Here is a 13,111-nt window from a genome sequence, read left to right as displayed (position 1 = left end):
GGGGGAGCTGGTGGTTTCTTCGGTGCCAAGTTGCTCTTTCTTTTGTTAGAGGAGCTGTTCCTCCTTTTGTGTTTAAGTTTCTTCCTTTTGAGGGTTCCTCTTCGTGTTGAAGCTTGGTTTTGGTTTGGAGCTTCTGTGGATCTTGTATATTCTTCCCCGTTCTCTTTCGCTTCTTTTCTAAAAAGGTGATTATTACCTATAAAAGAAGTAGATTCAATCCTTGATCGGATCTTTGGAGTTTTCTTGGGATCTATCTCTTGCTACATGATGAAATTCTTCCTTGCTATGTTTGGTAATCAAGAAAAGAAAAAGCGTTCAAAAGACATAATATGACAAAAATTAATGATTACACAATGGTTTTTTATGTGTCCATCTCTCTTGAATTCAAATTTTTTTCTGAATTTTTTCTTTTCTTTTCTTTTATTGGCTCCCAAACATAACCTTAAAGTCAACCATGTCATTTATGTACTGCATATATCTTTTACTAACCTTAACATCACCGTCTGCATTCAAGAACTGTAATGCCCATCACATATCAATCTAATGGAACATCTAGCTCCCTGCATGACTATGCAGTTTTACCGACAGATGATGTTTAGGGAGGTTGGGAATCTGACGAATTGTTTTTGGGCTGGTCAGGGTTAGAAAGAGATTTCAGATTTTCCTTTTGTTAGTATAAAAGGATTTTGGATTATGTTGTGGTTGTAGAGGATGGGAATTGTTTGGATTGAGAGATGATGAGTTCTTATTAAGACAATTGGGACTACATCAAAGAGTGAAGAAACATAAGGAAGTCTTGGGCATTGTTAGTTGAGAAAGAAGGTGAAAGATACACATGCATTGTAGAGGCAATGGTTCTAGCTGGGAGACTTCACTTTTAACAAATTATAATGTAGCTAATGTAGCTTATCTATCAAATTAGAAAGAAAGGAAGCCATAAATTACATGTGTGTATATTCCTTCGTTGTTACAATATACAAGAACAAATATTTGACTCTCTGACTCTTTATATATCAGATAAATTGGAAAGGTGGATATCACCTTCGCTTTGATGCAACATTGGTTGATCGGCAGTTGCTGGAAAATGGTCTCCATCTACCACAGCGGTTAGATTTAAAGATCTGGTTTGGCTTTTTGGATTCCCAGACGTTGAGGTCCCAGAAGTGTCACCACTCATAAATCTGCTTATACCATTGAATTCCCAATCATTTATGTATCCAGGTTTTGTTTTGGCAGTGCTCACTTCAGTATCTCCTGAAAGCATTGCCACCACACGGGACATTGCTGGACGTAGGGATGGCAATGCTTGAGTGCACAGGAGACCTACTCCTATCATTCGCCTTGCTTCTACATCATTGTATTCTGATAGTGCAGGATCAACCAGTTCCAGTTCACGATTACTTTCATGTAGATTCCAAGCCTATAAATCAGGAAGATGACAACATATGTGTGAACCACACCTACTTCGAATTTTTCAGTTTGAAACAATCATCAGTTATAATGCTTATGTAAGGTTTAGGAGTCAGGTCTGGTTATAGGTTTTGGAAGTGCTTGATATGCAAACCTAAAATATGTACGGTTATTATAATAAAAATTTCTACTATTTAAATACCCTTTTTTTTTTTTTTCTTAATTTCTAAACAAATGTCTGCCAACCTCATAAGTTGGGATACGATTTTGGATGTTCTAAACAAATGTCTATGTTTGGCTCATCTATATTGCAAATAATTTCAGGACCATTATCTAGGCAGAAATTAGCGGGTTTGAAGAATCAAACAATTTGGTAAATAGTATAAATCAGATAAAAGATTGATCATAATCATACCCATTCGAGAAGATAAACCTTCTCTTCACTCAAGCTTGTGTCGGAAATTGGCCTCCCACTGATGACCTCAAGGACCACTACTCCAAATCCGAAGACATCAGCTTTCTCTGTTAGGTGCCCACGCATGGCATACTCTGGCGCAAGATAGCCACTTCAACAAATAAAGTTTTAGATCCCATAACTTCAATATCTGTAATTAAAGGTTTCCAAAAGAAAAAAAGTACAGATAGTCAAGTGCTGTAGAACATTACATTGTTCCTGCAACTCGAGTGCTTATGTGGGTCATCTTGTCATCATAAAGTTTGGCCAAACCAAAATCTGAAATTTTGGGGTTGAGGTCAGCATCAAGTAGAATATTACTAGCCTTGACATCTCTGTGGACAATTCTAGGCTTTGAATCCTCATGAAGATATGCTAGACCACGTGCTGTCCCCAAACAGATATCGTAGCGTGTTGGCCAATTTAGATGTAAACCACTCCTTCCTATTCAAGAATTCAAGATATGATTGAGATTCATAGTCGTTTTCTGAATAAAGAAACATCTAGGGCACCTAGGAATAGTATATATACTCTTCTTGCAAATGCCTACCAAATAGTGCTTGATCAAGGCTTTTATTTTCAAGGTACTCATAAACCAGAAGTCGCCTATCTCCCTCTATGCAACAACCATACAATTTCACAAGGTTTCGATGTTGCACTGCAGATATGGTAGCGATCTCTGTTATGAACTGACGGTTTCCCTGGTGGGATGCCACTGAAAGTTGCTTGACAGCCACCACCCTTTGATCAGGAAGCGTTCCCTACACAATACACCAATCCACTAGATTTTAGTAATTCAATTTCATGTCAGCTATTCTCCTCTTCGTTCAAGTCTTGTATTTCGTTTAGAGTGAAATAAAAAGATTTAGAATTAACAGTACATTCCCATGCACTTCTGTTGTATATAACCCATATTGAATTAATGGGATGATTGTTTCTAAATATTCAATTATTGATGCATGCTTCAACAAAAAGTACTCCTTCGATCTAAAATAGTAGCAACATACCTTGTAAACAGGTCCAAAGCCTCCCACCCCCAGCTTATTAGCAGAATTGAACTCGTCTGTAGCAGTCCTCAGTTCTGCATAACTGAAGGTGTTTGGTCTAGAACCTATAACTAGAAACTCTGCAATTCAGTCAAGAAAGATGGGCTGTTATTTTTTAATCCAATTTTGGATATAATTATGACTCTAACTTGATTAATTAATCAACATATGTAAAAGGAATCAAATAACAAGATTCCTAGACTGATGGAAGGAACATCTATTCTTCTCTCCTTCATGCATGGATACAAGATTTCCAACCTTGAACAGAAAATCCAATCAACAAAGTAGTCTACAGTCTGAGACAACAATTCATTTAGTTTTTTACCTGCATCTTCATCAATATTCAGCCCTTTCCCTTTCCCTTTCCCTTTCCTTCTTTGAAGAATATAATAAACCACGGAAAAAAATAGAAAGCTGACAACTCCAATAGGAACAGCGATTCCAACAATTAAACCAGTATGTGGTGTGTTGCCAACAGTTGGAACAGAATCTGAATGAAGAAAATAATTGTTAATAGCTACTATTAGATCATAAAATATGGGAGAAAGAACTCTATCCCGGAGTGTGGGTTTTGCTACACTCATACAGAGAGGGGGTGAATTGACAGCCCCATCCCATCCTGTCCCGTCCCTCATGAGAGGCAGAAATGCCCACCCTGTTGATGCTTCCAGGTAGGGGTGACAATTGGTCAGCGTCGGTTGGGCCTAGCCGGGCCTCTTTGCTTGCAACATGAATTGCTTATTTAAGGAATTAGTTTGGCTAGGTCAGGCTAGGTCGGGTTTCGGGCTTCTACTAACCGGGTTAATTGGCCTTAAACCGGCTAATGCACCATTAAAGCCTTTAACGGGCTTTGATTGTTTTATATTTTAGAAAAATTTAATATATTTATTAAATCATCAACAATTTAGAAAGACTTTACATTCTATTACATTCAATAATTGACAAAAATATCAATATATACCTTATAAAAAAAAAATCAAAATATACCATATAAATGGTCGGACTAGTATGTCGGACCAAATTGGACTTATAAACGTGTCGGGCTTGGCTGGCCTAGGATTGACACCCCTACTTACTGGTGCACTCCTATTGGCCCTACACTGGTGTAGGAACCACTCTCCCGGACAGAGAAGTCTTCCCCATAAAATATATAATTTAATAGCAATCCATATCAATTTCAGAGAACTTACTTCGAACAGCGCTGATGGCCGAAATGGATGGTCCATATGTACCTTGTTCAGGCACACAACAAGTCCCTTTTCCAGCCCAAAAGAAATGGATTTCAAGGAAGTTCTCCGACACTTGTGCTTGGGTTTCCTTTTGTACAGCTTTAAAAGAGATTCCCCCTGCCTCCTTCCGTATGTCAAAATCTTGCAACCATAGGTTACCCTGAAATATTATGAAATAAATAGTTTGATCTCTTCTTTTGTGCAGTGCATCAATTTGTAAAGTTAAATGCTTTCATTATCTCTTACTTTGGTCAACTTACCTGGATATAAATATCAAACACACGCCTTCCAAGATTTCCCCAATTATGAATATTTGCGAATACATTTGAGAGTGTAATATCAGAAAATAGTAGTGTCACATTGTAAATTCCATTTTGAAGCCCCAGCCCATAGTATCTTAGTGACCCCGGAGATATTCTTGCTGTCTGGAACAAATCTGGATCAAAAGTATTTCCGAATTGCGCATAAGAAGATACGGTATATGTATCATCATCGCTCTTATCATTAAACTTTCCAGTGTTGCTCACTGCCCATCTTTCTGTTTCAGTGACAAAATAAGTGGCTGTGCCAAGTGTTTCATTCTCCCTCTCGAATACAATCCCCGCAGAAGACTTAATTTCTGGACCTCCACACTTGATAGAGAAGTTATAATCTATACCGGAGCAAAACATTACACTAATCAATTTAGTTTCCTACAAGGCAGTAGTAAAAAAAAAAAAAAAAAAAAAAAAAAGAATCCTTTCTCAAAATGATGTCCTTTCCAATTTGAAGAAATTAAGGTTAGTATTTGAAGGGTTGAATGTCAGAATGTATACCTTAGTCAAAGTTACAGCAGTGTGTTTTCAAGTTTTGAACCTATGACCAACATGTTGCAATAGTGCAACTTAACTGTTGTGCCACAAGCTCACCCACTGCTTTTGAACGTCCCTTCTCTAGAATTACTTTTTCTCTTTGACTTTGGAACTAAGCCCCAAGGCATAGGGATTTAATTCTCTATTTGAATGGTGAAAACATTGGCTTGATCCAACTCAGTAGATTAATTATTGTGATAAACATGCCTAATCTATATTTTGTTCTATATGTTGGACTATTTATATATTTGGTAGATATGTTGGACTATTTGAGAGGATTGAATTTTGCAATTTTAAAAGGTGCACTACTAATTTGACAAGGATCCTCAAAGGGCCCTTGGCATAATTCCATCTAGAATTGTGATTGGGTCTCCTGTTATTAGTTACTATATCAATCAGCAAAAGCAAGTCTCTAAGCATTGCTTGCCAAATGTACTCTACCATCATTATTGTGCTTCCCTCTCTAATTTATTAATCAAAATAGGAAAACAAGTGAGGAAACAAAGAGGGAGGGGGGAGGGGGACAGTATATACTGACTAACCCCTGAATGTTGGTGACTTTCAGCTTCTAAGGCCTCATATTACCAACACTAGCTGTTACATCTGTAAGAAAGTGGAGTTGACACACTACTCACATAATGGAGATCCCCGATTGCATGGAAAATTTCGTTGAAGGCATTTCAATCCTGAAGGCAAACCACTTAAAATACAACAATCAAGTGCTTAGATTATGAAGTGTGATATATAACAAAAAGATAAAATATACAATTGGATTCAACATGGTACAAGTACTCTCTCTAAGACATGTGAGCAATGGTTCTTTTATATCACCCAGTTTGAATAGCTTTTTAAGTGTTAACAGTTGGAGATAATACCTGATATTTGAACCACTAATGTTGAAGTTGTTGGCAATCAAGTTGCTGAATAGAAGAACCAGAACAAAGCTATAAGTTAGTAAACATTATTAAAAATTATAAAAAGCGAACATAGATATTAAGATCATTAAAATTAATCATTGACGCAAGTATGACGGCCTTCTTGAAACTCTTTAACACCACTATGCAAGAAAACAATGAAAAAGAAAGAAGCCCTCTTAAATGAAAAATATTATAAATGCCATATAAAAGAATTTAGCAGATCACATTCACAGCTAGGTAATGAAGGAATCAGTATCAGATTTTCTTAACTCACACTTGCAACCTTCCTTCTGTAACCCATAAAGGAAGGATTCCTGATAATTGATTATATGACAAATCTCTGCAATATAGCATATAAGCCATGTTAGTACGTACTATTTTAATAGATTATACATATGGTTTTCAGCAAATGAATAAAATGTTGACGTTTGTTTTTGGTGTAGAGTAATCACATTTTGGATACTATACATATGAACCTAAGAAGATTTGCTTCCTCAATTATTGTGATCACTGACCCAAAAACCCATAAGAAAGCGATACATCAGTAATCTTTTAATGAAAATGTGACTCTTTTTTTTCTTTTTTGTTACGATTTTATTTATTTTTAACTCAGAACGTTTTAGATCTATTGCAATCCCTTAGAAATTTATTTATTGAAGGTCAAACAGTGGAGAGGAACTAAGATTAACATACATGCTGAGAAGTGAGGAACTCTTCTGAGAAGGCAAGGTACCGAATAATTGGTTGTTTCCAAGAAACCTGTGTATGGACGCAACAATAGTTGCAATGTCAAACAAGGTGCTATATTACAAGAGGAAAGTAGAAAATATGAGTAAATAATATATTTTTCCTTACAAATAAGAAAGGCTACTCAAAGTGAAGAGAGAGCTTGGAATTTTTCCAGTTAAATTGTTGAAGCTCAAGTCCCTACAAGAGTTAATTAAATTTCAAAGGGTAACATGAGACGTCTGAAGATCTAATTAAGGTGGCTACCCAATAGTAGAAACAATATATATTCATGAATTAATCATAGGAATCATCAATGAACAATGGAAACTTACAGTTGCTGCAAACTCTGATACACAGTAATATTGGATGGAATAGTATCACTAATATTGTTATTCCTCAAGATTCTGTTTGAAGTAATCAAAATTTTTATTAGTTATAAGATTAAGAAATGCAATGTCTTTATGGATAATATAAAATGAATATAGAAGATAGAAGATGGTATGCCTAAAATATTGACTTACAAAACACTTAGAGCTGTCATATTCTTGATAAATGCTAATGATGAACTCCCATTAGATATCTCACTAATTCTTCTGCATAATTATATCTCAGGAATAAGGTGAGATTAGAAACATATATAAATATATAGTCTAACTTAAATTATAGAAAAAAAAAAAACATAAAACTCACAAATCTGTCATGGAGGTTAGATTAGAAAAACTTGAAGGTATTGGTCCTTCAAACGAGTTTCCTTGAAGCCTCCTACAAACATTAATGATGGAAATGTTACAGAAGTGAATTCAAGTAAAATCCTCCAACTGTGAATGAATTTTGATATAATATTACAAGTTGAGCTAGAAAATGTGTTACCTAAGTAGGGATGTCAAAATCTAAACCAAACCGGTTTAATAGGCCGGACCGGACCAAAAATAGTCAGGACCGAATTGAACCAAAGCCTTATTGGACTGGTTTTGGTTTGGGATATTATGACCCAAAACCATACTGAACTGTATCGAAAACCGAACTAAACCAAATCGATACAAAACATAAATATGAATAGTATCGTACACCATTGGAAGGGCGGTTGCTTTTGATATGGTCCAACCAGTAGTCTCATTTTCTCTTCTCGGTTCAAATAGCCCCAGTTCCTGTCTAGCGTATAGAAAGGAATTCTCTGATCCCGAGCGATGTTACTTGCAATCCGTTAATTTGCATGGTAAACCGGACACACCCAAAACCAACCTAATTATAAGTCGATATAAGAAATCGAAACCAAAGCCAAACTGAAACCAAACCGCATAAAAACCGATATTTCCTTACTGGTTTTGTTATGGTTTCATTATTCCCAGACCAAAACTGATTCAATCCAGATCAAAATCTGACCGATTGATTCAACCCAGACAAAAATCTGACCGAACACCCCTATACCTAAGTCATAAATTTATGAAAGAGTAAAATTCTTATAATGAAATATTTATGGTTGTGTGCAATATATACACATATCATCTAGAGTTTCTGAAACTTATATAAAAAGTTTTAGAAAAAATAATATGAAGCATGAATTGAATGTTAAAATACCGTCTTACAAGGAAGTGAGATTAAGCCAATTCGTGCCAATGAAGTCAGGAATTTTTCCAGTAAGTGCATTGTCAGATGCCCACCTATGATTCCAAGAATTTCCTATTTGTAAGTTGAAGAAAGAAGGATATATCTATCTATATATTCAAGCTTTCAAGCTAGAGAATAGATGCTCTTACACTGTCAGTAAGCTTTGTAATTTAACAAATGTTGATGGGATTGTGCCACTCAGTCCTGAACTATCAAAGTAACTGCCAGAAATAAACAATCAATTTCTCATAAATAATGGGTTCTAATTTATTCATCCAAAATATATATATATATATATATATATTTCTAATTTATTGTAATTGATCAGTATTAAGGTTTTCTTAGAAATAATAAATATTTACCACCCAAATATATGATTCAGAAATCACCATATTTAACGAAGCTATGTGACATTCTAACCCTACCCCCCACCCCCCCCCCCCCCCCCCCCAAAAAAAAAAGTAATAAAATGAAATTTGTCATAAAAAATGTGAAGCCAACCATTAATTTCACAAGTTGAGATCATGATATCTATTACCCTTAAATTAAATAAGTTAGAGATCCTATTTTTAGCAGTCATCAAATTTTTCAAGGCTCCAATTGATTCAACAGAAAATATTTTCTGAATAATTTTTTAAATACAAATGGACGTTGTATAGGCACATTATGAGAGAAGAAACTACCGTTGCAGATCTTCTAGCGAAAGGGGGGGTGTCGTCTCGATCTTCCATATTTTGGATGACACATACTAATTTTGTTAATGATGAAGTCCTTTAGGATGTACAAGAAAGGCCAAGATTTAGATTTATTTATACTTGATTTTATTTTCTTCATTTATAATTTCTTTGTTCTGAGTCTTCTGGTAATGGCAATGCCATAGGTGGGGTATCAAAACATTGATAGATGGGCCTTAGGTCTCTACTGATGGCAATGCCGAATGTGGAGTTTAAAATTCTTTCGATTTCTTTATGATTGTTGTGATTGTCTGGATACGCCTAGACGCTTTTTTTGTACAACCCCTTATTCTAATATATTATTTTATTTTCTGATTCATAGCAAAGAAAAAAAGGTATAGGCACTAAAAAAATTCTATGAAAATAAAAATAAATATTTCAGTAAACAACTTCAAAATATTTTTTTAATGTTATGTTCAAAAAAAAAAAAAAAAGAAGAATGTCAAACTGTTTATCTTTATAACATGTTTGAAGACACAAAATGATTGCATAACATGGTGGGTTCATGTGAGTCAAGTACCAGTTCAAAGCGGTAGGAGAAAAACCTAAAAATGATACCAAAATCAAATAAAATTACAAAAAAAATGTGAGCTTGTGACAATGAGGTAGGTCACAAGGATTATAATGCCTAATTATTCTATGACAATAGTTGATTAGCCCTTTTTTCTTTTTCTTTTTTTGGCTAGAGACTAATAGAAACTGCAATTTAATGATAATTAACATCTTATTGACCCCACATCGTCATCATCATCATCATCATCATCATCATCATCAATGCTTTTAACTAAAACTGCTACCTAATTAATTTGACTACTAGAGATTTCAATAACATAAGCACTAAACATTCCAGTGATCGCACTAATTAATGAATTGCTATATTGAATACTACATATTTTTGCAGTTTTTAGCAAATTTTTGTTTTCTTCATTTTTCAAGTAAATATACTCACAGTTGTTCCAAGTTTACTAAATTCCCAAGCTCGGGGGGAAGTGTGCCATTGAAATTATTTGAGCTAATACTCCTGCACCCAAAAAAAAAATAAAAAAAAAGAAGGAGATATTCCATTAAACTAAAAGGGTGAGCAAAGAAAGAGATAACAAATTAAAAAAGAAGATTACTTACAATACAATTAGATTGGTAAGGTTTCCTAGTTCTTTTGGAAGCTCCCCTGATAAAGCATTAATACCAACACTCCTATATAGTGTCATTGAGAGAGTGAACATATATCATAACTCATAACACATAAAACAAACAACTTTGAATTTTAATTGAAGACTGAGCTAACTTACATGTATTGCATTTGAGTAAAGTTGCCTATAAATTTAGGCAAGGGACCTGTGAAATAATTTTGACGCAAATCCCTGTAAAAAAAAAAAATTTAAAAAAAAAAAATTTAATAGCATGTAATATTAGTGATTAAACTTGGAGCAATGGAGGTATGCTGGCTGTTTAACCCCTACTCCCACCCGAAATATTTTTTACAGGCCCATCCCCTGAGGTATGTCACCATTATTAAACCTCTCCCGCAATACTGACAATTACACTTATCTCTCCTTCCCTATTGTTTGTGCCCATTAGGGAATATCTGTTAAAGTATGACGTCAGCTAACTAATTGAACCACTAAACCCTAATTAGACCAAAATAGGTTGGTGTCCGGTCTAGGCATCATAACCCCGGTTTTGCGTCCTTCAAATAAACACATCGGTTATGTGCCTATGGTAGGTTGATTTGGTTGTGGCCAATCCAAGGGTTTAGATCTCAAGCCATGTTTGGAAGACACAAATAAAGGAAGAAAGAAATTTCAAATTATGGTTTTGAAACTAATTAAGAAACTAGTTAAGTATGAGAGTAAAAAGGTATCCATACAAATTGCTGAGGTAAGTAAGATTCATAAGCTCCTCTACAATTGTCCCCACTACTTCCAAAGCATATACTTTCCTGCAAAAATAGAAATTAAATGAATTTAGTCATATTTAAAAGAGGAATTAACATAGCTACATATATAGAGATATGCATTTACTTAGTTCCAACCACACTTTGTTACATTTAATAGCCCATTAATTATTTGCCACTTGGCCTACATATATAATAGCATGTGAAAGGATACATATAGAGTGAAGGAATTCCGTCTACTTGCATGGTCACTGTGTCAGCATGTAGGCCAATATCAATGGGATGTCACACTGAAGCATCAAAGCAGGGGGTAGCATGGTCTTTTCATACCTGTCACTTTGTCTGTGTTTCGGTGTAGAATCACACAAGTAGGCATGATTCTTTTTCCCATATATAGGGCGAGATAATGCTACCCGACAGTGTAAGTACACACCAAACCCATAGCCAGTGGGAAGACACGTGCTTTGTTTGGACGCGGTACACATTATCAGATAGGGGTAAAGTTTTCTTGTAGTGCTTTGGGGTCCATGTCTAGTCTGTCTATTCAATATTTCTATTACAATAAAAGTATTATTATCAGAATGACTCTAAATGAGTGGACATGGCCTCTTGCTTGGGTCCATGACTTATTTGTCCACTACCATATTTCTATCACTTCTAGGTGTGTCAATTTGGAGGCTTCTTAAAAAATAAAAAATAAAAAAAATAAAATAAAATCAAAACCGATATATAGATATATATATAAAATAATTTAAAATTTGGAGGCCAAGGATAAAATCGAATTAAAAGGAAAAAAAAAAAAACTAGATCTACCTAATTTAGGTATATATCAGCTTAATTTCGGTTTTGATTTTAGAAAATTTTAAATATTAATTCCATCTCCAAATTGAAACTGTTTCCACACACCCAATAGATGGTATGAGATAGGATTGAAGAGTAAAGCTAGTTGGAGATAATCCGGGTTTACACATACCTCTCTCAAATCCTACAATAGCGAGAACCTTATGCATTAGATTGCTCTTTTACTCTTTAATCTAAACTATCAAATGAACCAAAAACAAAATATCAATATAAGAAATCAATCAATGAATCAAACTGACCAAGACCTGAAAACTAGCTAATCAGTTTTAGTTTGAACGAGTTATATATGTTCCAAGGCTCGTCCAGCTAACTGAGCCAAGCGTTGGACAATTTTCCTAAGAGCGAAGATAGCCGGATTAAAATCTTCTCCGATGGCTGGGATACCCAACGTAGTATTTGAAAATTGAAAACACCTGACACACACCTCAACACATGGATTCGCACCTCGAGGTGAGAAATGGAATTAGTGAGTGGTGATGAGATAGTAAGTGACTCACAAGTGGGTAATATGGCATATGGCGCTATTGTTGTATGAGCAATCACACTTGATGCCTGGATTGAAGACTCCGTTGTTGTCGAGATTTGTATTGTCAGTGGCGTATCCACTGCAAGGTTCCCCACTGATGTTCCAGTTGGATGTAGCCTTGATACCCCATTTCTGGAAAATGGAGTTTAGAGCTCTCACTGCACCAACAAATCCAACTCATCATCAGTTTGCCTCCAGCCATGTATTATTCATCAATAAATTAAGTTAGTTGATGAGAGAGAGAGAGAGAGAGAGAGAGAGAGAGAGAGAGAGAGAGAGAGAGAACCTTCAGATGGGTCTGTTGTGGTATTGGTGGTTTGAGCTTCAGATATGATCAGGACATGGCTGAGGACCATGTAAATGGTGCACAAGGCATGAGCAACTACTGAAAAACATGTGGGTTTAATCAACATGGATTTCTTCTTCCTCTGATCTTCTTCCATGTGCATATATGATGGCCAAATCTTACTTGGAAGATGTAGAAACTAATCTCAGATCCTTATAGCTCATAAAAGGATTCAGAACAGAAGTACTCAATATTCAACATAGGACGGAGGGTAGAGAGAGAGAGAGAAAGAGAGAGCATGGGTTTATATATATATATATATATATTGAAGCTTATCCGATTTGGTTGTTCAATATCTGAATACGTGTGAAATAAAGGCTCATTTCATTGAATTACATTTTTCAGGATCTTATCTTTCAACTCTTTTTTTTTTTTTTCTTTCCCTAGTGTTTTCAACCCAAGGCGGCGTATACATGAACACAAATTCTGATTGATCCGACCTGGAAATATATTAATCTGGAAATTTAAGGGTGTTAATCGATTTGGTATCGGTGTGGATGGTTTGA

General features: G+C 35.2%; 1 protein-coding gene across 1 annotated transcript; it reads right to left on the bottom strand.

Annotated features, from left to right (window-relative positions):
• Positions 1-840: 840 nt before the first annotated feature.
• LOC122059372 (probable LRR receptor-like serine/threonine-protein kinase At1g56140) lies at positions 841-12,827 on the bottom strand. The gene is made up of 24 exons (XM_042622107.1): positions 12,546-12,827; positions 12,231-12,417; positions 10,846-10,917; positions 10,268-10,339; positions 10,101-10,172; positions 9,928-9,999; positions 8,394-8,465; positions 8,223-8,297; positions 7,327-7,398; positions 7,158-7,229; positions 6,969-7,040; positions 6,763-6,834; positions 6,601-6,666; positions 6,182-6,247; positions 5,866-5,910; positions 5,626-5,690; positions 4,400-4,791; positions 4,101-4,299; positions 3,236-3,400; positions 2,872-2,990; positions 2,415-2,625; positions 2,077-2,308; positions 1,826-1,976; positions 841-1,420 (listed from the first exon to the last, which is right to left on the bottom strand). The coding sequence occupies exons 1-24, from the start codon at positions 12,706-12,708 to the stop codon at positions 1,007-1,009; spliced, it is 3,198 nt and encodes a 1,065-aa protein (XP_042478041.1). The 5' UTR covers positions 12,709-12,827; the 3' UTR covers positions 841-1,006.
• Between the last annotated feature and the right edge of the window lie 284 nt (positions 12,828-13,111).

The sequence above is a fragment of the Macadamia integrifolia genome, chromosome 13, assembly GCF_013358625.1.
Source record: "Macadamia integrifolia cultivar HAES 741 chromosome 13, SCU_Mint_v3, whole genome shotgun sequence".
Classification (NCBI taxonomy): domain Eukaryota; kingdom Viridiplantae; phylum Streptophyta; class Magnoliopsida; order Proteales; family Proteaceae; genus Macadamia; species Macadamia integrifolia.
Note: the sequence above shows the minus strand (reverse complement) of the source record. Positions and strands in the feature narration are given on the sequence as shown.

Coding starts and splice junctions, on each gene's coding strand:
- LOC122059372 (XM_042622107.1), bottom strand. CDS start 12,708: ATGCACATGGAAGAAGATCAGAGGAAGAAGAAATCCATGTTGATTAAA. Junction 7,399..8,222: donor TGGCTTAATCTCACTTCCTT/GTAAGACGGTAT, acceptor TAATGTTTGTAG/GAGGCTTCAAGGAAACTCGT. Junction 7,041..7,157: donor ATGACAGCTCTAAGTGTTTT/GTAAGTCAATAT, acceptor TACTTCAAACAG/AATCTTGAGGAATAACAATA.